Source organism: Suillus discolor (assembly GCF_016758755.1).
Source record: "Suillus discolor strain FC423 chromosome Unknown F5147scaffold_1, whole genome shotgun sequence".
NCBI lineage: Eukaryota > Fungi > Basidiomycota > Agaricomycetes > Boletales > Suillaceae > Suillus > Suillus discolor.
The window spans coordinates 887107-907996 of NW_024541248.1; the positions used below are offsets into that span (position 1 = coordinate 887107).

At 47.3% G+C, this 20890-nt stretch overlaps 6 protein-coding genes across 6 annotated transcripts; 4 read left to right on the top strand and 2 right to left on the bottom strand.

Annotated features, from left to right (window-relative positions):
* Positions 1–1067: 1067 nt before the first annotated feature.
* Positions 1068–3352, top strand: F5147DRAFT_785757 (uncharacterized protein; the record flags this gene model as incomplete). The annotated part of the gene is made up of 14 exons (XM_041442924.1): positions 1068–1129; positions 1179–1257; positions 1308–1321; positions 1371–1511; positions 1729–1754; positions 1810–1879; positions 2173–2322; positions 2370–2429; positions 2486–2513; positions 2564–2621; positions 2682–2706; positions 2766–2898; positions 2960–3013; positions 3070–3352. The coding sequence occupies 14 exons, from the start codon at positions 1068–1070 to the stop codon at positions 3163–3165; spliced, it is 996 nt and encodes a 331-aa protein (XP_041300065.1). The 3' UTR covers positions 3166–3352.
* A 779-nt stretch (positions 3353–4131) lies between these two features.
* Positions 4132–5738, bottom strand: F5147DRAFT_662932 (uncharacterized protein). The gene is made up of 5 exons (XM_041434832.1): positions 5364–5738; positions 5052–5314; positions 4904–4999; positions 4477–4849; positions 4132–4414 (listed from the first exon to the last, which is right to left on the bottom strand). The coding sequence occupies exons 1-5, from the start codon at positions 5542–5544 to the stop codon at positions 4404–4406; spliced, it is 924 nt and encodes a 307-aa protein (XP_041300066.1). The 5' UTR covers positions 5545–5738; the 3' UTR covers positions 4132–4403.
* Positions 5739–5820: 82 nt separating this feature from the next.
* F5147DRAFT_662939 (Sec8 exocyst complex component-specific domain-containing protein) lies at positions 5821–10671 on the top strand. Its single transcript, XM_041434833.1, has 18 exons — positions 5821–6463; positions 6540–6589; positions 6651–6768; positions 6820–7021; positions 7077–7245; positions 7295–7397; positions 7446–8194; positions 8249–8332; positions 8380–8502; positions 8552–8948; positions 8998–9059; positions 9118–9369; positions 9420–9566; positions 9619–9806; positions 9857–9971; positions 10021–10139; positions 10190–10400; positions 10453–10671. Exons 1-18 carry the CDS (start codon positions 5827–5829, stop codon positions 10642–10644), a joined length of 3918 nt encoding a protein of 1305 aa, XP_041300067.1. The 5' UTR covers positions 5821–5826; the 3' UTR covers positions 10645–10671.
* Positions 10672–11979, bottom strand: F5147DRAFT_662942 (uncharacterized protein). The gene is made up of 4 exons (XM_041434834.1): positions 11886–11979; positions 11742–11838; positions 11586–11693; positions 10672–11527 (listed from the first exon to the last, which is right to left on the bottom strand). Exons 1-4 carry the CDS (start codon positions 11966–11968, stop codon positions 10862–10864), a joined length of 954 nt encoding a protein of 317 aa, XP_041300068.1. The 5' UTR covers positions 11969–11979; the 3' UTR covers positions 10672–10861.
* An 80-nt stretch (positions 11980–12059) lies between these two features.
* Positions 12060–18887, top strand: F5147DRAFT_662949 (uncharacterized protein). The gene is made up of 20 exons (XM_041434835.1): positions 12060–12460; positions 12515–12566; positions 12623–13469; positions 13526–14787; positions 14837–15060; positions 15111–15185; positions 15239–15584; positions 15634–15707; positions 15758–15952; positions 15998–16061; positions 16114–16222; positions 16274–16439; positions 16490–16555; positions 16608–16775; positions 16833–16841; positions 16893–16971; positions 17024–17197; positions 17252–17529; positions 17582–17983; positions 18035–18887. The coding sequence occupies exons 1-20, from the start codon at positions 12146–12148 to the stop codon at positions 18536–18538; spliced, it is 5409 nt and encodes a 1802-aa protein (XP_041300069.1). The 5' UTR covers positions 12060–12145; the 3' UTR covers positions 18539–18887.
* Positions 18888–19036: 149 nt separating this feature from the next.
* On the top strand, positions 19037–20827 carry F5147DRAFT_662957 (uncharacterized protein). The gene is made up of 5 exons (XM_041434836.1): positions 19037–19478; positions 19529–19645; positions 19695–20283; positions 20347–20445; positions 20504–20827. Exons 1-5 carry the CDS (start codon positions 19149–19151, stop codon positions 20509–20511), a joined length of 1143 nt encoding a protein of 380 aa, XP_041300070.1. The 5' UTR covers positions 19037–19148; the 3' UTR covers positions 20512–20827.
* Positions 20828–20890: the final 63 nt, after the last annotated feature.

Genomic DNA, 20890 nt, shown 5'->3' on the forward strand with positions numbered 1-20890 from the left:
TGTCAAAGTTCATCCTGGGGGCAGTAAATTGATTGGCACGTCGTTAAAGAGTCCATTGCGCTCAATACGCTAAGGGCAATTTGGTGGCAGCTGTGCTCGTCCAGGCACTTAATGGGCCAACTTATTCTTTGATCAAGAATGCAATGTTACTCCTGTTCATGGATGTTGACATCGTTCGTGGCCCACGTCGCGGGAGCACGGAGGACTGAATTCTAAATTACCCTGTATCAGTGAAACCGGTACTAACTAGAGGCGCGAACTTTAAGCGATACTAGTAGCACCTCTAACTAGAGGGCTTATGTGGGGTTACGTTTCTATGGTCGGAGCGGAACTGACTCTTTCTATGCAATCAGCAGTGCTTTGGGGTAACCGGTAACCCCGGTGGGCCGGGGGAACACAATCATTATCTGTAGCATTACAGAATGACAGGTGCTATGCAGATACCCATCTTGATTAACTCCGGTCATACATCATGCGGTCTTCGGGCAGTAAGCGCTTTTCCCTCAATGGAGGTGCGGGTATTGATTGGTGCTCAGGTGCTTATAACTATGGTTACTAGCAGTCTTGGCACGGCGTTATTCGTTTCACCGTGAAGTTATCGCGACGAATAGATAGCTGCCTCGAGGCCAGATCTTATGGCGCCCACCGAGAATGAACTTCTTGCATTTGCGAAGGATTGACGGTATAGCAGAATCAATATGTTGATTCTTGTTATTCAATTGAGTTACATACTCTTATCAAAACTTCACCGGTTTACTGATGGCCATCAATCTGCGGCGTGATGAAAGTATGTATGTACATCCAGTGCCTCTTATTCAAGCTTGACACCGCAGGAAGCAATAGGAAGCCTATAATATAGCTTTTCCGGAATCCGAAGCAAGAACTCGAAGCACGAATCGGAAGCTGGGCACAGGATAGTGACGTATCGGTGACCATGACCTTCATGTGCATGTTTACTTTAAATCAACTCCTTCCTTCTCACCGCCTCACCACCGCAAACTACTTATACCTTGAGGTCATAGTGTCCTAGACCCCCTTACCCCACTGCTCCGCTTGTCGTATTTGCAATGTCTAGCAACGTTGTTGAGGATTGTGGACCCATCCTCCTCGGTGGCTTACTAGCCTTCGGGTGCGTGATTAGTCTCGATATACAACCTGACTGACACAAGTCTCCATAGCTTATCGGGTTGTGTAAACATGCAATTCTTCGTGTATTGGCGGCTGTACTCTTACGAGTCTTTGCGTGCCAAGTCTCTGGTATGGAAATTATTATTCTATGAGCTTCCACTTTTTAATTGCCTACATAGGTCATTGCGACTTGGTACGTTCAAGCGACTTTTTGCACAAGTTCGGCGACAATATAATTTCAGGCTGCTTGACTTGTGTCATTCTGCATTTGTGGCAATCGCCCTGTGGGATTCCATCATTATGCCCTACAGTAATATGAATGAATCTGACAATATCCCTTGGTACGCATGGTCTCATTATTCACTATCAGCTGGAAATTTAATGTGCTATTAGGAGTGTTGGTGTGAGTATTAGTAATCTAGACCTATTGGACTATCCTTATATAGGCCCTTCTAGCCTGCAGTCGGGCTTACTGTGTGTTTTCATACGTGTGAAGCTGTTTGATTCTAAGCAAAATATTCGCCAGGCTATGATCACCTTCCTCGTCCAAAGGTCAGTTATGTTAGACAGCTAATACATTACCCTCACTCGTCGTCTCAGTTTTTTTGCATACCGAATCTACAGACGTTCGTACCTTTCTTCAATAATATTTCCCCATTACTAAAGTTGGTCGATGTGAAGTACAAAAGAAGAGACTTGCTGTAGCGGTCCCAATTGTGAGTTCATGTTCAAGTGTTTTTTACTTGATGATGTACTAATCTTCATGTCAGGTTACACTTGCTTTCTTTCGTTTATGTCAGTGCTTAGCGAATCAACTACTACGTGTGCTAATGCTGACATTCTGCTTCAGTTGCGGCTAATGGTAAGTTATTAAACACCATCATTTGTAGCTCTTCTGATTACGCGCATCTCATCAAATAGTTTCGATGGGCATGATGTGAGCAGTGTTTAAACATGCCATTGATGGCTACCGAAGCATGTTCCCCTCAGGATCCGCTTACAATCATATACCGCATTCGTTCAACAACCTTTGTCACGTGTAAGTGATGGCCAACTTTGTATTACCAAATATATCGATTGGATATTTCTGCAGTGGATTTTTACCGTGGGCCTTTCACTTTCAGTGTTCGTGGATATCATGATCGCAGCATTCATGTGCTATTTCCTTCGCAAAAATCGTACAGTGGTTACAAGGTAAATTATTTTAAACCATGCAGAACTGGTGTTTACTTGTTTGATAGCACCATACGTATCGTCGACACCCTGACACTCTGGACGATTCGCAATGGATCAATGACAAGGTATAATCTGGATGCAATGGAGCCGCGATCATATCCTGACACCGCCTTCCTTGCAGTGCTGCTGCCATCGCATCATTGATCTGCGTGGGCATCTTGTAATTTTTCTGCTAAGTTCAGTTACTGAAATATTACAGTGGTTGGTTATGCCTGGCAACCTCATATTCCTGGGTCTTCACTTCGTTGTAGCGAAATGTAAGACATCTTAAATCCTTACGAATGCATCTCACCTACCAGGGGATATTATTGGAGCAGTATATGCAAACTCGCTTTTAGCCACGTGAGTAACTGTCATGTCTGATGCGGTATCCGTTAGTTAGGTCTAAATTTCTGCTGCAGCCTTAATGCCAGGCAGCATATAAGAAATGGAAAGCAATATGATCCTTCGAGCGATCATCCATTGCCGATTGTCTTTTCGGAGGACTGGGAAAATACAACTGAGACTTTGCGCTCGCAACACGGATTTCCCGTAGTAAGTGCCATGGTCATCATCACAGTCGAACCTGGCATATATATATATCACAAAATCGCAGATGCAGCTTAATTCTTACATTCCGAGGGCTCAAAATGAAAAACGGGGGAAAACAGTTCGTAGACTTGCCATGAAGTATTCTGACCGTCTTTGACCATCAACTTGAAGCAGATCCAAGTAAATGTTGAACGGGTCGTGGAGTCCAAGCCCGAAAATGTTGCGCTGGCCCAACCGACAGAAAGCTGCACAGAAGGAAGTACAGTCTAATACGTTGATATTCTACATTTTGAGATTTGGCTATGCTGATCATATCATACACAACACTTCTTTTGATTGTGAACACGTTATTGTTGATATATTCAAAACTCTACTCTTTTTTTGCGGCTTTTGTGAATCCTTGGTATTTATAGTCCCTATTTTTGAGTATGTACTTACTTAGCCTCTTGATGCCAACGAATTTGAACGAAATGAACTGAACGTCGGTGATTCACGAAAAATTAAATAAATCAAATCCCAGGGAGGAGGAGAGGGATGTTGATCAAATATCAAGTGGTAGTTAATGCACAGTGCCCCCCTCTACCAAATTGATTCACCACCGTATTTCATTCTATTGATCATTTAATAGGCAAACAAGAATCATCCGAGTCAATCCTGTCATGATGCTGCACGAATTTTTACACCATGTCTTTGGTGTACTCAATTAATAGCCATTGCTTAAAGGTAAGTAATATACTAAATGGCATATATTATGGTGTCCCCTTGTCATTTTATTGATTAAAAATACCAAAAGACAGTCAAAATAAGTGCTGCCAGTGAAGTGCTGTTCCGAGTCGGAAGATCGACCTCACCCTGAGCCTGAACTTCTAGTATCAGGCTTTGGAATCTGGTTCATCACCAAACATCCAGACCAGTGCCCATAGAAACAAGGCAAATATGCGAAAGTATACTACGAGGGATCCGTGAAGTGCAGGAGTGGTAAGATCGGACGGCGCTACGCTGCGGCCCCCGCCCGCGATACTGCTTGGTAAGATTACGTCAGCGGATATTGCTGGTGTGAGCTCCGACGTCCGGTTTGGCTCGGATCAGGCCCGGCTTCAAGCCGGGCCATGCATATACTCCCCTCCTTTGTACAACCAGCACCCTCGTACTTGAGTAGACATATCTATTACGCCGAATACAGACTGAACTTGCGCTCTTGCTTGACTCTCGAGCTCACTTTGACTTACAGTGACATTTGCATGACTACCCACTTCTGTGGGGTACCAATTGCACCGGAAGGGATAGTACACGTTATAACCCAGGTTAATAACAACATTGCTGGTAGTACTGCAACTTTGCTGCAACTGTAGCTCAATATGTATTTATCAATGAAAGCAAAATGGAAGAGAACTGCAGAACGGCGTGATAAACAGCGCAATATATAATTGGTGGTTAAGGGTAAAAGTGGCAGTGCGTCTAATGTCATACAAATCCCCCAGAAACGAGCCACTCATAGCACTCCGCTGCTAGTTCTTCACTATGGTTTATCGATCACAATCAGTACCAAAATAGTACAGAAAATTGAATACAAGGACACACTGATGCAGAACGCATGCGGGATCTCGTAGTGTCCGTGCACGACTTTCACAGTGCCAGGATCTGCCTTGAAGACCTGGAGAATCGTTTCTCTTCCTTGGTCAACCCAGTCATCGGTCTCTGCGAAGTAAAACCAAATCTGATGTCGATATGTGTCCAAGGTGGCAACGTCCAGTTCTCTGATGCTGAGCATTTCATCGTGTGCCATCGTCATCGCCGCAAATATCGACGAAGGAGATAGCAGAAATGACTGAAGGACGCGAGCTTGGGAGATCGGGTATTGTGGAAACAACCGACAAAGGATGGTTAGGGGCATAAGACGCAATAACCGAGCAACCTGTGATACAATGCGCGGAAACGGAGGCCGAAACAATCGCTGAGAGAAGACAGGAATCGTGAGTATGACTACTACCAAAATTCAACTACCAACCGACAAGAGTCGACCATTCGGTGTACAAGCAATGTCTGTGAGAGTCGGGAAAAGGAAGAAAACCCCTGCAACGGCAGTGGATCGTAGTTTCAAGACCTTTCAAAGAGCATTGGAGAGGCAACACAGTGGGACACTTCGGAAACGGTACCTGCAGAGCTACCCATGAACCAACGCTGTGGCCAGCGATCACGGTACGTGTATTGGCACCAAAAGAGAGGCTCATAACATCAAAAATTCGAAGGGAATTTTGTATCTGAAACGGCAACGTATGATTAAATGGAGTGTGGCTTGCCGGCGCAGCAGGGTCATGTCCGATATGCGAATGCGACAGTATCGCCAGTGTCCCAGACCTGTCCTGGTTGTGTATTGCAGTGAGAAATGGATGATAAAAGTCAATCATTCCAGGATTTCCTGTAGTCGTCCAAAATAAGCTCGGGTGGAAGTGCTATATTGAACCTACCTGGTATAAAGAGCAGAATTGTGGAGGGTGACACACCTACTCGTTTGCAAGGCCACCAGTGCACATGTACAGGTGGTATATCATCACTGGCAGGACAAAGAGCATTTATATATGGAACGCTGGAATCTGGTGCTAGGGATTCTAGAAATGGGGGTAAACTGGTTTTGGTGTCGTGGGTCATGCTGCATACACCTGAGCTAATTCCGAGTCACTGGCAGGGTTCACTGAGATTTGCTGTGAAGGTTCGTAACGTTTCAGGTTATATTCTAAGTCAAAGGCCGCGTCACCTTGTTGGCAGCCAGAATTAGCGGTAAGCACTATACCAGCTAGAATTAGTAGACCGTCGTCAGTGTTTATAGTAGTAACTTAGTAAACCGTTGTCGAGTCTGAAAATGGTGAGTAATAGTTTTTGGGCCGTATTTGGTTAAAACAAGCGTTTCTGGCTCGCGGTCATACAGCTCAGATGTCTCGAATACCGACCTTTCCTGTCGAACCGACAGGCGTTCCCTCACTGAACAACTCAAACGGTTCTTATCCGACCACTAGACCGTTGCAGATCGCGCGCCCGCCATCACGTCAGGCAGCCCCCAGCAACAACACGTTTGCCTCCTCATCACCCAAGGGCTCAGGTTTTTCATCACCAAAGGGTCCTCTACGCCCACAAAGATCAGAGCTGAGACCGCGTCAGGTATCTGAATATTCGGAGCGAGCCTCCACTTCATCTCGAGCAACCCAACTTGAAGATCACGCGGCAAGAGACCGTAGAGATAGTTCCAGCACAACGCGCTCGGATTCGTCAGCTGCGCCGCAATACCATAACGGAAGTATAGGCACTGCAGATAATAGGCCCCGGGTGGACATTTCGCGATCTAGCGCTCATGATGAGACTTCCCCGACAACCCCTGCACTAGCTTCCGTCATGGCTGCCTTCAGGGAAGCTGGAGCTCGTAAACGTGCGATAACAAATGGTAACGAAGATACAGCATATGAACAAGAAAGGCAGAGGGAGAAGGAGTTGGAGATGAGGAGGCAAGAGCGCATCCGCGAGCGAATGCCATACCGGAAAGCAACCGGGAAGGCTAAAGCAGGAGATATCGACGGTGAGGAGTCTAATCGTCAGAACCTGCCTAACTTTATGTCTTAGTTGTTTAATCGTATGCTAACATTGCGTTGTAGCTGTGCTTGACCAGATCAAGGACGAATGGGAGTTTGTCATTGACCCTGATGTAAGGCGTGGATTCTACTGTCAACCAGTAGCTGAGCGATATGACCTTGCAATCGTTGCAGTTTAACAACGTCGACTTGGCTTTGTCACTAGTCGATGACTCTTCGACAGGCAAAGGCATCGAGTCTTTTCGACAAACCAAGGTAATGCTTTCCCATGCATTAAAAGGATCAGTAGACAGTAAGCCCCGAGCTCTGCACTCGTGTCCTTATCAATAATGTTTGTACTTAGAGCACCACAAGGCGTTTGCGGATGCACTTCCGCATCACGCCGCTCTTCTCAATCACCTTGGACTTACCCAGACACAAATAAAGCAGTCGAAGACAGCTCTTATGGAAGCGAAGGAAGCTTTGGGAAATAAGCGCGCCGATCTTGTTCAATTGTGGTCAAGAGGACAGGTGTTAGAAGAGATGATGCGCTTGTTGGATCAGATGTCAGTTTCTTTTAATATGCCAATTGATTCACCTATTAACTATCGATCTATGAAGCGAGCATCTGAAATCGGTGCCCGACGCACTCGAGACCCTCATGTCGGAGAAAAGGTTACTTCAAGCATCAGTTCTCCTTGTGCGGAGCCTCAAGTTGATCAACAAACCCGACATGCAAGAGATTGGAGCAGTTTCAGATCTGCGAAGTTATCTCATTGGTCAGGAAAATGTGCGTTTGTCAATTACTTAGCGACACGCAACATCTTATCACTTAGCAGGCTCTACGAGAAATATTGATCGACGAACTTCACAACCATCTTTATCTCAAATCCTTCTGGTGTGAGTCGCGGTGGGCTGCCTTTAAGCCGAATCAGACAGCCTGTAAGTCATCCCAATTTGTGCAACTCTCGCCTTGACTTGTCTTCGAAGTTCCCAAGGTTGAATTTGAGAATGAATCAAGTGGACAACCGTCTCCGAATGGCATTGCATATCCTTCTCCTGAATCGTCTTCACTGAAACTTGCATCTTCCCGATTATCTCGCTTTCTCAACTCTCTTGCACTCCGACCAAACGACCCTCCCCATGATCTCAGCGAATCGAACTTTCGCAGCAATGCATCTGTTCAGGATTTGTCTTCCTCATCTCTTCCATCTGCTCCGTCTTCTTCGTCGAATCTTAATCTTGTTGCGCTTGCAACTCAGGCACCTCAGCTTGATGCAAACCCGGAAGGTGACTCCTTTGCCTACATCGAAACTCTACTGGAGTCTCTTGCAGTCTTGGGAAAGCTTGGGAGTGCGCTCGATATTGTCGCACAGCGTTTGCAAGGCGAGATATACTCATTGGTCGAGTGTACCTTGGACGAAGTTGAGGAAAGAACAGAAGAGTCCAAGAGAGTTTCTCTGTTCGGCGCAGCTAGCCTAGGAAGACGGTCAGAGGGTGGATATATTTTCGTTGCTAATGATTCTGTCGGCATCACTCCAGATGGTGTTGTTCCTTCGATGCCAGCAAAAGGTGTTCTCCTCCGGACCTTTTCCCTACGTCTTGCAGCACTAGAGTCTTCCACGAAACAAGTCGATCAGGAAACATTGAAGGACTTCTTTTGGACTGTTTATTCCAAGCTTGATGCAGTAACCCAGGGATTAAGGGTAGTTTATGAGGTTGCTAATCGTATAGGATCGGTATGTTATATTTTATCTTGCAAAAGAGATTCATACTGACCTGTATTCCCTCAGCGAAAAGACTTCAAGGACTCGTCCGGTGCCAAACCGGGAGCTTTGTTTCCACTCGCCGATGTATGGTTACCAGTACAAGCTGAGGTATGTAGCGCAATCATTTTATGATTAACATATCAAGTGGGTTACAGGTTCGGGCGCTCTTGCATGACTATTTAACCGACGAGGAACAAGGATCAGTGGCGGGGCGAAATCCAATATCGTCTATCAATGAGGTTCTACGAGAAGGTCGGTTTACGAGGGACAAACAAAAGGTCCGTGCAGAGTACTGTTGCATTTCTCACACTGATAATTTACTTACAGCCCGTATTCCGATTTGCGGATACTGACATGAAATCCACGGGCAAAGTCCTTCGACGTCACGAGGACGAGCTCACTCGGGTCCTTCGAGATACCATGCCCGGTCTTGTGCAAAATTCTTCCGATAGTGCTGTCCAGGCAACGCTGTCGACAGTTGGTACAGACGACCGTCTATTAGGTGTTGGGCAGCATCATCGTTTGCTGATCAAGCCGGATGCATTCCATGTTAGCGTACTTTTCCAACCCACTCTTGCTTTCTTGAACCGTGTCGCCGAAATTCTCCCGGATGGTGTGGAAAGCGCTCGCTCTGCAAGTGGTGTACTGGATGACTTTGTCCTCAAAGTTTATCTGCCACAGTTGGAAGAGCGCATCTCTGAACTTTTCCATCACGCAGTGACAAGTTAGTCGATTTCTCTCATGTCACCTAATCTTACTCACAGTCCCACTAGGTCCTGATGCTTTCCAATATGACCAGATGTCATCCCGATTTAGTCCAAAACCAATATTCAGAGTTCGTGCTTTCGTGGATGCTATGCTATAACATTGATCATTGATGCATGGTTATCCAGGCAACTACACAGCTTATGGCACTGATAAACTCGTTATGCGCGATGCTCCGCACAACTCCGTTCCATCGAGAGAGTTATTCTCGTCTGATTGTTGGGGTAATCATTCAATTTTATCAGCGCTGTAGTGACAAGTTCCAAGACCTGGTTTCTTCAATAACTAACATCCCTGACACATCACATCTCGTGTTGGCAGCTCAGTGGGCACAAAAATCGGAATTGATTCCATGTTTAACAGAGCTCTTCGCAACACCCGTGCGTATCGCACATTTTAGATGTTGGTGAAACTGACAGTTGTGTTGCAGCATTCAAATAATGTGATCAGGCGACAGCTTAGTCGACAGGAAACACATCTGGAACTGAATTACCTCGGTCAAGCTCAGATAGCCAAGCATGACTTGGTTTCTTCAACTCGCAACTTGGCGGGTCTGTGTGGTCTTTACCGTAGTGTGGTCAGTTGCACAGGATGTATGAATTTCTTACATTGATTCAATTGATCTGTAGGCATGGTTCACAGAAGAGCTGAATGCGCTGAAGTCAACTCCAGACGGCACACTCTCGCCGACTACACCTGTGGCACTGGGGTCCGCCAATGTTGTGATGCTGTTCACTCCTTCGGCAATCTCTACCTTTTTGTCGCAGGGCACTTATGACGAACAACTTAGCCTTCCCCTTTCGCGAGAAATGGCAATGTGGGTGTGCTGATCATGACGTTAACCATCGTGCTTATATATATATCTAGGCGGTTCAGTGCTTTGCTTAAGACGTACTCCCAACTGGCCGAGATTATTCTGCATACCATTAGGATCGACATTCGCTGCCGAACAATGCACTATTTGGATGCAGCCATGCGTCTTGTTGGTGTTAAATTGCATATACACCTATCATCCTACTAATTGATTGCAGGGTAATTACAATATCGACCATGAAGCTGGCGAGCCTGACCCGTACATCGTGGACCTTAACACCGAAATTAGCAATTGTAACGAGTTTGTGTCAGCAGCGATGCTGAAGGAGGAGCACCGGTAAATATCTGTCCCTCACCTCACATAAGTAATTCTCTCACCTCTCGCAGATTTGTCTTTGCTGGACTTGAACATTTAATGGAACAACTCCTTATTTCTAATGCTCGACATGTGCGCATGGCGAATGGTTTTGGTATCAGGAAGATCATACGAAACACTCTCGCACTGCAGCAGAGCGTACGGACTATCGGCGACGACCAGCAGCATGCCGAGTTTGAGCGCGCGAAGAGTTATTATTCACTCTTCTTCCTGACACCTCAGGTACACTTCCATCTTTGCATGTTCGGGACAAACTGCTTATGAGTCGAACCAGGGTTTACTCGACAGTATCCGTCAACACCAAAATTTCACCTTCGATGAGTATAAGACCATACTCAATCTTCAGTGTGGGGTGGATCAGTCAATTGGCGAAGCTGGAGCAGTTAAAGCCGCAGACCACAATTATAGCAGGTATCTTATTGACCTACACGGCTTGGAACTGGAGAGTTCCGCAGACATCAGTTGAGGTTCATTCAGACTTCGAGCATCTAGTTATGTTTGTATATTTATAACTAGTACCTTGTGGGTAATATATCCCCTCCATACTTGCAAAATTGCCACACGGAGTAGATCGCGCTGGAGATCCGTTGCACCGAGCTACTGAAAGTTCCCCGACCATTTGTTAATGACGTCGCTCTGCGATTGCTCGTGGATTGTGATTTCCTGATGATCACGGCTTCCGGCTAGTGCCTTACATGCTCGCTGGATACTTTTTGATTCCATGCTACATCTTCGTCTGTTGCGCACGGTAATGATCTCCCTTGACTACGTGCCTTCAGCGCATTCGGTGCCAATGACACCGAGAAGCCGCCAGGCTTCTTGGTCTGCGCTGAGATGAATGTAAGGATGGGTAGCCTTCCCAACAACTCCTGGTATCTCCTACGCAACCATCGTCTCTGAAGGAAAGCACCAGATGTATCCTTCGGCTTTGTTGTTAATTGAACCAGCTCCTCGAGGACAGTGGTACCGCCAAAGCCTATTTTCCTGACAGCAGTCGGAGTGCCTAAGTCGCTGCCTTGGTCGCCGACTTTTCGAGGAGAAGGTAAAACGGAGATCTGGAGAGGTGGGAGCACTTTCTTCCACTCTTGTCCAAAGTACTTCCAGCGAGCGTTTACTTCCCGGCGCTTACTAAAAGGACCTAGTATCTGGGCATCAGATGAATTAGGGTCTGCACGTTCGGGAAGTATTGGCGGGAAGCTGAGGTCGCCAGGTACCAAAGGTCTCTTCCTGCGGGACAGACCCGATGTGAGAAGTGCGGTAAGCTCTTGGGAGTATATGGGAGGGCGCGAGGATTCTTTGCTGGGGATGATTGGTGGAGGAAGTGGTGCGTTTGGGTCAGACAGTAAGGGCTATCGGAACGTTATCAGGCGATCACGAGCAATGCAAACGGACACTTGAACTCATCACCTCCATCAATTCCCACCTCAGCCTCCCTACTCGTCCGTAGGCAAGGTCCAGGATACGATTAAAGGCCTGGTGGTTGCCATTATTTGCTGCACGGAGTTGTTGTATGGTCTAACCAGAAATAAGATGAAAATTGGTATTGGGCGAAAATAGCCTCGCCTTTGAAACTCTCTTCAGCTTCCCCGTCCTGCGATCATCACATTCGGTCAACAGCGCAGCGCGGCAGCCATCCTCTGCCTTCAGACGGAAAACTTGACTACGGGCTATTAACAGTGCTCATACTGATCCGAGGATGAGCCTCACCGAAGGTAAGCATGCGGCAATCGTCTAATCTCACGAATATAGCTTCTGTATACTGATGCAATTGCCTGCTGTCGATGTTTCATGAGAAGACGCTAGTAGCGTTGCCCAATTAGTAAGCCTCTTCATCTGGGAGAAAACGCGAAGACGCGAGCTGACAAATCACACGCGTCTTGCTGTAAACTCATTCATTTCTGTGACGGAGCGTGTCTACGCACTCGGGTTCAAAGTGGAAACGGCACTTTTTGAGAGACATTCCCAACATGTCTTCTCCAAGCTCTGATCCTCTTTTACTTTTTACTCCACCAAAATCCAGTTCTCCTGATGCACCACCTACTAGTGATAGCGTCGCGTCCACCAACATTCCGATGGCTCCCAAGACGCGCCCCAAAGCGTCCTTTTTCATAGAGCCTCCTGTCTTGTCTGAATTGCAGAGGCAGCAGTATAAACCTGTTCCTGAAGAGTTCAAAGAAGGCGTTACCTTCGACAGGGATGATATTGACGCTGTAGTAGGCGAACACTACGAAGGCACCCACTTGTCCTACTTTGTGCGTTTCAAGGATGGGCTAGCATATAGAGTACGCATCGCTTGCCTAAAACCTTTTTGCAGATTTAATGTGTAACTTATATAGCTTCCTGCTAGTGACTTCCAGGCCGAATATGCCGACCTGGTTGAGGAATACGGCCAGTTTCCACTTTAGTGGCGTGTATAACGCGTGTCTCATGATTTGTATTTGCAGATCAAAAGAAAGATAATGGAGAACTCGGAGAGTTTGACCCATCCTCTAGCGCGGTGCACGAGGATTCTCGCATCAGGACTATCATCACCATAGACATGGTCAATGGTGTTGCCCGGAGCACAAGGGCGCGGGAATATACGTCGTCTTTGGCCTCCCTGTCTGATCTTACGGAACCTTCTGAATCTGATCAGCAAGAGGATGACCAGAGCGAAGACGAATACCGCCAGGAACAGAGCATACCCACCCGCAAAGCCAATTCTAGGCCTGTCCGAGCTGTAGCTGCTAAGGGCAAAGGCATGTCACGTGCTACAACTCAATCAAAGCTTCCTTTCAGTCCCAAAAAGTTACGCAGCAGGCGTGTTCGCCGGTATATGAGCGAATCGGAGGATGAATTAGCAGGATACGAGCAGGAGGACGTCATAGATGTCATTCCCGCTCGCAGGTCCACTCGTGAGCGCAAGAACGCAAAAACTAACCTCGCAGAGGATTACGTTGAAGAGGCTAGTGACAGTGAAAGCAATGACGAATCGTACATGGCAACTTACAAGAGGGCTGGAAAGTTCAAGTCAGCCGCGAAACCTCAAAGGCGACTCAAACGGGGACCTGTTTCCCGACCTGCTTATGGCATCTTTCGTTCTGTTGCGGATCTTGACTTTGATGCCTATGAGGAGGATACGGAATTGCTACGCGCTCATCGAGACATTTGCGAGAAGTGCCACAAAGCTCCTGCTCATGTGCAGTTGGAAAAGCCGAAGAAAGGCAGGAAAAAGATTCATAAGGAAGATGACTATGGGTTCGAGGGGAACGAGGATGATCTCATTCAGTCCTTGGGTGGTTGGGTTCGATGGTATGTATGATCAAACTGACTCAACTCTCACTTGAATACTGATGTTCAAAACACAGCCTAAAGTGTCCTATTGCAGTTCATTGGCGGTGTCTCGCAAAGACCCAGAAAGATGAGATTACCCGTGCAGCGCGTGCGCGCGATAAAGAGGAATGGAAGAGTCAACAGCCAGATGGTTACGATGGTCACAACCCTCCAGACTCCGAACTTCCAAATCGCAAGGAGCTCGACATTGTGCAGACTACGGAGTTCATATGTGCCAACTGCATGAAGGGCGGAATTTGTATGGGCTGCAAGGAGATTGCTCTAGAAGCCGATTCAACCATCACGAGACAGCCTGCCGCACCGCCCGCCGTTTCGGAACCTAAACCTGCGGGGCTCACTCAGGATGTCGAAATGGTTGACGTTGCGCAGAATGTCGCTGACAGTGGATCAAGCCCTGCAAGAGAGCTTGTTTACCGATGCTTCACCTGCAAGCGTCTCGCCCATTATCGTCATCTTCCTATCCCAGATACCTTCGAACCTGATGACCCGGCTTCTCTTGACGAGATCAAGCTTGCATCCTTCTATCAACTCGAGACTGGATGGCGTTGTGCGGATTGCTTCTCGTATGAGTACACCGTAGACAAGATTCTTGCATGGCGTCCATATCCTCCCAACGCCGTTGAACCACAATACTCACCCGCGAACTCTCCAGATCCAAAGAGCATGCTGCCTCGGGAGTACCTTGTGAAATGGAACGAACGAAGTTATCGGCGCACTCAATGGGTTCCACACATGTGGTTGGCATCTACAACATATATGAAACTCAAAAATTTCATTGCGACCGGGCCCAAAGTAGAATTGTTGGATAACCCTGCTCCAGAACAAGATACGATGCTGGTCGACTCTTCCGCGAATGAGATACCAGTTCAGCCGGTGTCATTGGAGGCCAATGCCAGTCAGACTCCTGAGGTCGAGGCCAAGTCCAGGTCGGTATCGTCTCTACGACCTTTGCCAGATGCAGAACGTCATATTCCCCCTGCATGGAAAACCACAGATCGTGTGCTGGACGTACTTTTCTGGACAATCAACCGGTCAGGGCGTGGAAAGAAAGGTAAAAGGAACTCGGTCGTGGAGAGCGACGAGGAATTGAATTTGCCGCTGGAGCTCCAGGATCAGCTGGTGAAAACGCAGTCGAGAGGTGAACAACCTAATGATGACTGTATGGAGAATGTAGATGATTTCTTGAGCACTGTCGATAAGTCGGAGCTGGACATCAAAGACATCAAGTATATCGCATGGGCATTTATCAAATGGGATGATCTGGGCTATAATGAAGGTGAATATTTCTTCCGGCTTGTCGCTGTGCGACTCAATTAGCGAAATAGCAACCTGGGATTCTCCCCCCCGCCCTGACGAGCCTGGTTACTTAGCATTCAAGGCAGCTTTCCAACGCTTTATAGACTCGCAGAAAATTTTCGTTCGAAAATCGGACAAAGATGTCAAGAAGCTGGAGAACAGAGTGAAGGATGGATATGCACAGCACGCCCTTCGTCAGAAACGTCAACCTAAGCTTGGTCAGAACAGTCAACTACAACTTCTGCCATTCCAGGTTTGCTCTTCAGCGTTCTCGGTCCGGCTGGCATGCTAATGATCTTCCAGATGGATGGCTTTGATTGGCTCTGTGACAATTGGTGGAACTTGCAACCTTGCATCCTTGCCGATGAGATGGGACTGGTACGCCCATCAGTAAACATCATTCCTCCTTACTCATGTTCAACTTTACACAGGGTAAGACAGTCCAGATCGTGACTTTCCTCGGGGCTATCATCGATAAATGGCAAGGAGCTCCTGCACTTGTCGTCGTTCCCAACTCTACCATCACAAACTGGGTTCGGGAATTTACTCGTTGGGCACCAAAGTTACGAGTAGTACCGTTCTATGGGGAAGCGAAGGCTCGGGACATCATCATTCAATATGAGTTGTTCCATCCCTCTGATCGAAAGGGTGGTCCGGAACCCAAGTACCATGTGATGGTGACCACTTATGAAACCCTCGTCAACCCCAGGGATTTCAACTCGGTGTTCAAGAGCATTCCGCGTTGGGAAGTCCTTGTTGTGGACGAAGGACAACGCTGTAAGTTACCCAGTATTAATGATGAACAATATCGCTGACTCCGGTTCAGTGAAGAGCGATCATAGTCTATTGTTCAAAAAACTTAACGAGCTGAATTCAATTCATCGCGTGATCATGACTGGAGTAAGATACCTCCGCGATTGCATGACAATCAGCGACTAACTTCGTTGTAGACACCTCTGAACAACAATATTCGTGAGCTCTTCAACCTCATGAACTTCCTCGATCCCGAAGAATGGAGTGACCTTGAGGCCTTGGAGAAAGAGCATGAAGAGCTGAATGAGGAACTGGTGCGACAGCTGCATATTAGACTCAAGCCTTATTTCTTGCGGCGCATCAAGAGCGAGGTTTTACAACTTCCCCCTAAGGTTTGTTTGGCCTAATGAGTTCGGTTGTATTCTTACATTCTCTAGAACGAGGTCATCGTTCCCCTCTCCATGGCTCCTCTGCAGAAGGAAATATATAGGTCTATCCTGAGTACGTTTCCATGGTGGCTTTACCTTGTCATACGCTGACTATCGTTCTGTAGGTCAAAACTTGGACATTCTCCGAAGTCTAACCCAGGCTGCGACTACCAAAGCAGGAAAACCCTTGGTTGGCAAGGCCAATTTGAATAATATGTTGATGCAACTTCGCAAGTTAGCTTACCACTGCCTAGTCGTTGATATTTGGTACTCATCCCTATGTAGATGCCTGCAACATCCATATCTTAATTCTGAGGATATCGAGCCTCGCAACCTTACCGTTGCAGAGGCTCACGAGAGACTGATAGGTGCTAGCACTAAATTGCGGTTTTTGAAGATGCTTTTGCCTAAACTTCAGGCCAGAGGTCATCGTATACTATTGTTTAGTCAGGTGAGTGGAACACTGTCTGGTAGGTTAATCTGATGACCTATGTTCCATAGTTTGTTATGGCGCTTGATATTATCGAGGACTTCGTGAGAGGTGAAGGCTACAAGTACTTGCGCCTGGTAATTATTCATGCCCGTATTGAATGCAAATGGCGACCTTGACCCTTTCTAGGACGGAAACACCAAACAGGCCGATCGCCAAAAGGGCATGGACGAGTTTAACAAACCTAACTCGGATGTTTTTATCTACATGCTCAGTACTCGAGCGGGCGGCGTCGGAATCAACTTGTATACTGCAGATACGGTCATCATATTTGATCCTGATTTCAACCCTCACCAGGTGTGTATGGCCAGATCTATTTAGATTGGCTGCCCTAACTTAGATCTGGCATTCTAGGACTTGCAGGTACGGCATGATTCCCGTTAGGCTTTTAACTTTTGTAATGTCATATTTCAGGCCATAGCTCGCTCTCACCGGTATGGACAGACGAAGACATGCTTGGTGTTTAAGTTCATGGTCAAGAATTCAGCTGAAGGCATGAATCACCACGCGTATTGTTGTCTGTTGGCACTCACAGGGCATTTTAGAACGAATCATGCTAATGGGGAAGAAGAAGCTTGTTCTCGATCATTTAATTGTTCAGAAGATGGATGACGACGACGGTGCTGGCGAAGATCTTCAGTCGATTCTCACGTTTGGAGCTAAAGCCCTGTTTGAAGAAGAAGAAGGAGGAGGAGATCAATCTTCGAAGGACATAACTTGTGCGTACAGCATTGCCGCCGTTAGACGAATGTTGGGCTCAAATTTCATGTTAGACGTCGACAATGACGTTGAGAAACTCATCGAGAAGACTGAAGTAGAAGGTGATCAACAGGCAGCCACCAAGGAGGCTGGGCTCTCCTTCGCGTTTGCCAAGGTATGGGCGGCAGACAAGGATACCATGGAGGAGATCCAAGAGGATGTTCAGGATACGGAACAGGGCGATTCTTGGGCCCTAGCACTTGAGCGGATAGCCGCTGCGAAAGGTGCGGAGCAGGTAACCGAAGTCACAGGCAGAGGCGCTCGCAGGAAGGCGGCTGCTATATTCCCTCAGGTGATTCCAGTGACATCTGCTTGCTAATGTGCAAGGCTCATTGTTTCTATAGCAAAAGCTTGATCACATTGAAGGTCTGGAGGACACGCCCGACAAGAGCAGGAAAAAGAAAAAATATCGATCTTCGAAGTCAGACACATCCAGCGATTCCGACGCTTATGCGGGTACGCCTGGTGCGCAAGCAAGTGATTCGGGTGCTAGCTCAATGAACATGGACATGGACATGGTTGACGAACTCTTACCGACCTCTCACAAGCCGAAGATGAAAGTCAAGGCCAGGGCCAAGTATCGAGAACAGGCCTTGGCAAAAGAAGATGAGGATAACCTGCCTTGCGGTCTTTGTGACACGCGCCATGGAAAGGGGATCTGCTACATGACCGAAGACTCCACCAATCTTGTGGAGTACAGGGAAATACTGATGAACCATGAGTCGGATGAGCCATGGGCAGTCAGGGTATGAATGTCGCTTCACATGGCCTCATCAAGATACTCACGCCTATTTCAGATAGCTGCTATCGATGCCATAGAGAAGACGCTTGTTAAAAGGGGGCATGGCCATCTTCTTGCTGGTCAGCCGCTCAAACTTGTCGCAAACGGCAACAGCAACCAGGCTTATGTCAAGCAAAAAAAGAAACGTGCTCGTGATTCATTAGGTGTTCAGCAACCGAAGACAGTCGCATCATCCAAGTCATCCACCTCTTCTTCTATCGCCCCGCTCGAATCTTCCTCCACCAAGCCTTCCGTAGTATCGTCTTCCAGACCTGCAGGCGAGGCTAAGAAATCTGGGCGACAGATGACACTGTTTTCCGTCACGGATAAAGACAGTGAGAGGAAGAGTAGAACTGCTGAGCCATCCGCTCTGCCATCGAAACGAAGGCCGTCACCTGTGCCTGTGGCTGAGTCATCCTCCTCCAAGAAGCATAGATCAAACTCGCAATGCCCAGTTTGTGAAGGTCCGTATCACCATTTGAAAGATTGTCCCGTCATCGCACTTGGCCCTCGCAGGTGATGTGTCCTGCCTTGTAGTATATGTAACTTCCTGACGTTCACCCTACAGTATTACAACACATATCCTACGGTTGGAGCAGGACCCTTCTCAACAGGCTACAGTGCTTAGTCTTAAGAAACAGCTTAGACGCCAGCGGCGGAAGCAAGCTGAAGAAGCAACTCGTTACAGTGGGTTCGATGGCCCTTCGATGTTGGGCTAGTGAAGAATTCAGATTTTTCCCATACTTTACATGCTGTCATATAACTACCGAAATGCGCGAGCTGGCGAGACGATTCCCACCTCCTAGACTCTAGTAGTAGACTTACTTTTAGATACTTGGACTCGTCTACGAATATATTTCGTGTGTTGATTATTGGAAGTGCTTGAGGTAGCCATTGGGAATAAGCATGCAAAGGTGGACTTGAAAGCAAGGGAAGGGAGCAACAGTTCGAAGTCCCCCTGTATTGGAGTCAACACATTAGAAAGCTCTCAACATTCATCAGCTGACTACCGGAGCTAACTAAATATAGGTTGTGGACCCACTCTGACCACGCAACACAACCACCATCTTGAGCCACGAAGATCTTTTTCGATTCACCTCGGACAAACATTGCACATCTAATAATTATTAATGTCTCTGCCTCCTCGTCTTCGCGGCCACAGTGTTGCACTTTTCGCCATGGAATCAACACCTGAACCTGGCCTCGGAATGCCACATAATACCCTCAAACGAAATCGTTCACAGACCATCGATGCAATGCCAGAGGAGCTACCTGACCTTCCAAAGCTTACAGGGCATATTATTCTTGAAGTCTTCACTCACAGATCTCTCCGACTGGCGTGCAATGCACAGTTTCGTGACAACGAGCGATTGGCAGTCCTTGGCCACAATATTTTAGAGATGATGACAACGCAACTACTTTTCTTCCGAAAACCCAAGCTTACAGTGCATCAAATTGAGGTGAGTCATATGTTTTCTGAATGTTCACGATAGCTTCTACTTTGGAGTAGGTACAACGAGCACAACTCTTGACTGACGAAACGATTGATATCTGGTCAAAACTATACCGGCTGCGAGAGGAGCTTCGTTGTGACCCCAGGTGTCTACAATCACTCCAGACTCCCGAGGTACTCACTTGTTTCTCATGCACATCATTCAATTCTGATCCAGGTCCAGGAAGGGCGCCTAATATTCAATGCCTATCTGGGAGCCGTGTTCCTCGAGCACGGGCTTCAGACAGTGCACGAGTGGATAGGCGGCCTCCTTCGGCTGTCCACTACGATACTGAACGACAATCACGATATGGATGTTGATATTGCATCGATAACTTCGAAACCCTCGTCACCTGCTCCCACCTCAAAACGAATTAAAGTAGAGGAGCCTTCTGCTCCTCCACCACCGTTACCGTCATTTCCTCCTCCACCAGTTTACCAACTGCCGTCACGTTTTTCGCCTCACCAGCCGCCCCCACAAACACGTTTCTCGGTACAACCGCTGCCACCACCACTTATACACCCGCGGACCATTTTTTCGCAATTACCTCAACCTACCCATTATAATCCGTATTCAAGTTTGCGGCCAACTCTGGCTCGACCGCCGTCTCTCCCAAGGATCTCACCTCCAAATCCGCTGGCCCCTGCTCAACCTCACCTTGCATTCCTACCACTGTTCAATCAAACAGCTCATCAACGTGGTGTGAGCGTCAGTTACCCAGCGTCACTAGTGGGTCCTCCCCATGCCGGAAAATGGAACGTGACTTGCGTTGGTGAGCACGTGTAACGTCATCTTGTATGTTGAAATAGCGTTTAATAATTAATTGTGGGACTAGTTGATGGGATCGAGAAGGGTAAAGGATGCAGCGACACTAAGCAGCAAGCTAAAGAACAAGCTGCAAGACAGGCTTACTACGAGATGGGATGGGCACCTCGTAAGTGTGATTATCCTTGTTTGGTTGACGTTCGACCTTAGTTGCCATCTTTTTACAGGAGGTTAACGCCATCAGATGCAGGGGTACTAGGCGTTTCTCATAGCAGTGCTATTCGGGCAAGTTCCAACCACGGACTCTTACCGGAGCATATGGCTGTGTGCCCGAACAGCACTATTATAAGATATATGACTTGTCTGACGTCCTGTGTTCCGGCAGTTTTGTAGGAACGGAGTGGCGAACAGGTATCGATTCTTCTCCATAGTTTTTGCCGTGGACGGACTACGCTAAATCAAGTACAGAAGAGTTATCTGTACGAGCATTACATAGTAGGAACCAACGTGACCACGGTGGATGGAGTCTAATTATTATCTTGTTCGCGTCAGGAAGTACGGAAGATACCGGCGGCTGACTGATAGCCCGAGGCATGGTGAGCGTGAGAAAGAAT

Excerpts from the sequence above, each read along its gene's own strand:
- F5147DRAFT_662932 (XM_041434832.1), bottom strand. The coding sequence starts at position 5,544 with ATGACCCACGACACCAAAACCAGTTTACCCCCATTTCTAGAATCCCTA. Across the intron at positions 5,000-5,051 it reads GTTCATGGGTAGCTCTGCAG|GTCTTGAAACTACGATCCAC; the intron begins GTACCGTTTCCG and ends GCTCTTTGAAAG. Across the intron at positions 4,850-4,903 it reads CGAATGGTCGACTCTTGTCG|CGATTGTTTCGGCCTCCGTT; the intron begins GTTGGTAGTTGA and ends GTCTTCTCTCAG.
- F5147DRAFT_662939 (XM_041434833.1), top strand. The coding sequence starts at position 5,827 with ATGTCTCGAATACCGACCTTTCCTGTCGAACCGACAGGCGTTCCCTCA. Across the intron at positions 6,464-6,539 it reads TAAAGCAGGAGATATCGACG|CTGTGCTTGACCAGATCAAG; the intron begins GTGAGGAGTCTA and ends ATTGCGTTGTAG. Across the intron at positions 10,401-10,452 it reads TCTTCTTCCTGACACCTCAG|GGTTTACTCGACAGTATCCG; the intron begins GTACACTTCCAT and ends GAGTCGAACCAG.
- F5147DRAFT_662942 (XM_041434834.1), bottom strand. The coding sequence starts at position 11,968 with ATGAAACATCGACAGCAGGCAATTGCATCAGTATACAGAAGCTATATT. Across the intron at positions 11,839-11,885 it reads TTGCCGCATGCTTACCTTCG|TCAAGTTTTCCGTCTGAAGG; the intron begins GTGAGGCTCATC and ends AATAGCCCGTAG. Across the intron at positions 11,528-11,585 it reads TGAGGTGGGAATTGATGGAG|CCCTTACTGTCTGACCCAAA; the intron begins GTGATGAGTTCA and ends ACGTTCCGATAG.
- F5147DRAFT_662949 (XM_041434835.1), top strand. The coding sequence starts at position 12,146 with ATGTCTTCTCCAAGCTCTGATCCTCTTTTACTTTTTACTCCACCAAAA. Across the intron at positions 16,062-16,113 it reads AATATATAGGTCTATCCTGA|GTCAAAACTTGGACATTCTC; the intron begins GTACGTTTCCAT and ends ATCGTTCTGTAG. Across the intron at positions 16,972-17,023 it reads GGTCAAGAATTCAGCTGAAG|AACGAATCATGCTAATGGGG; the intron begins GCATGAATCACC and ends AGGGCATTTTAG.
- F5147DRAFT_662957 (XM_041434836.1), top strand. The coding sequence starts at position 19,149 with ATGTCTCTGCCTCCTCGTCTTCGCGGCCACAGTGTTGCACTTTTCGCC. Across the intron at positions 19,479-19,528 it reads TTACAGTGCATCAAATTGAG|GTACAACGAGCACAACTCTT; the intron begins GTGAGTCATATG and ends ACTTTGGAGTAG. Across the intron at positions 20,284-20,346 it reads ATGGAACGTGACTTGCGTTG|TTGATGGGATCGAGAAGGGT; the intron begins GTGAGCACGTGT and ends TTGTGGGACTAG.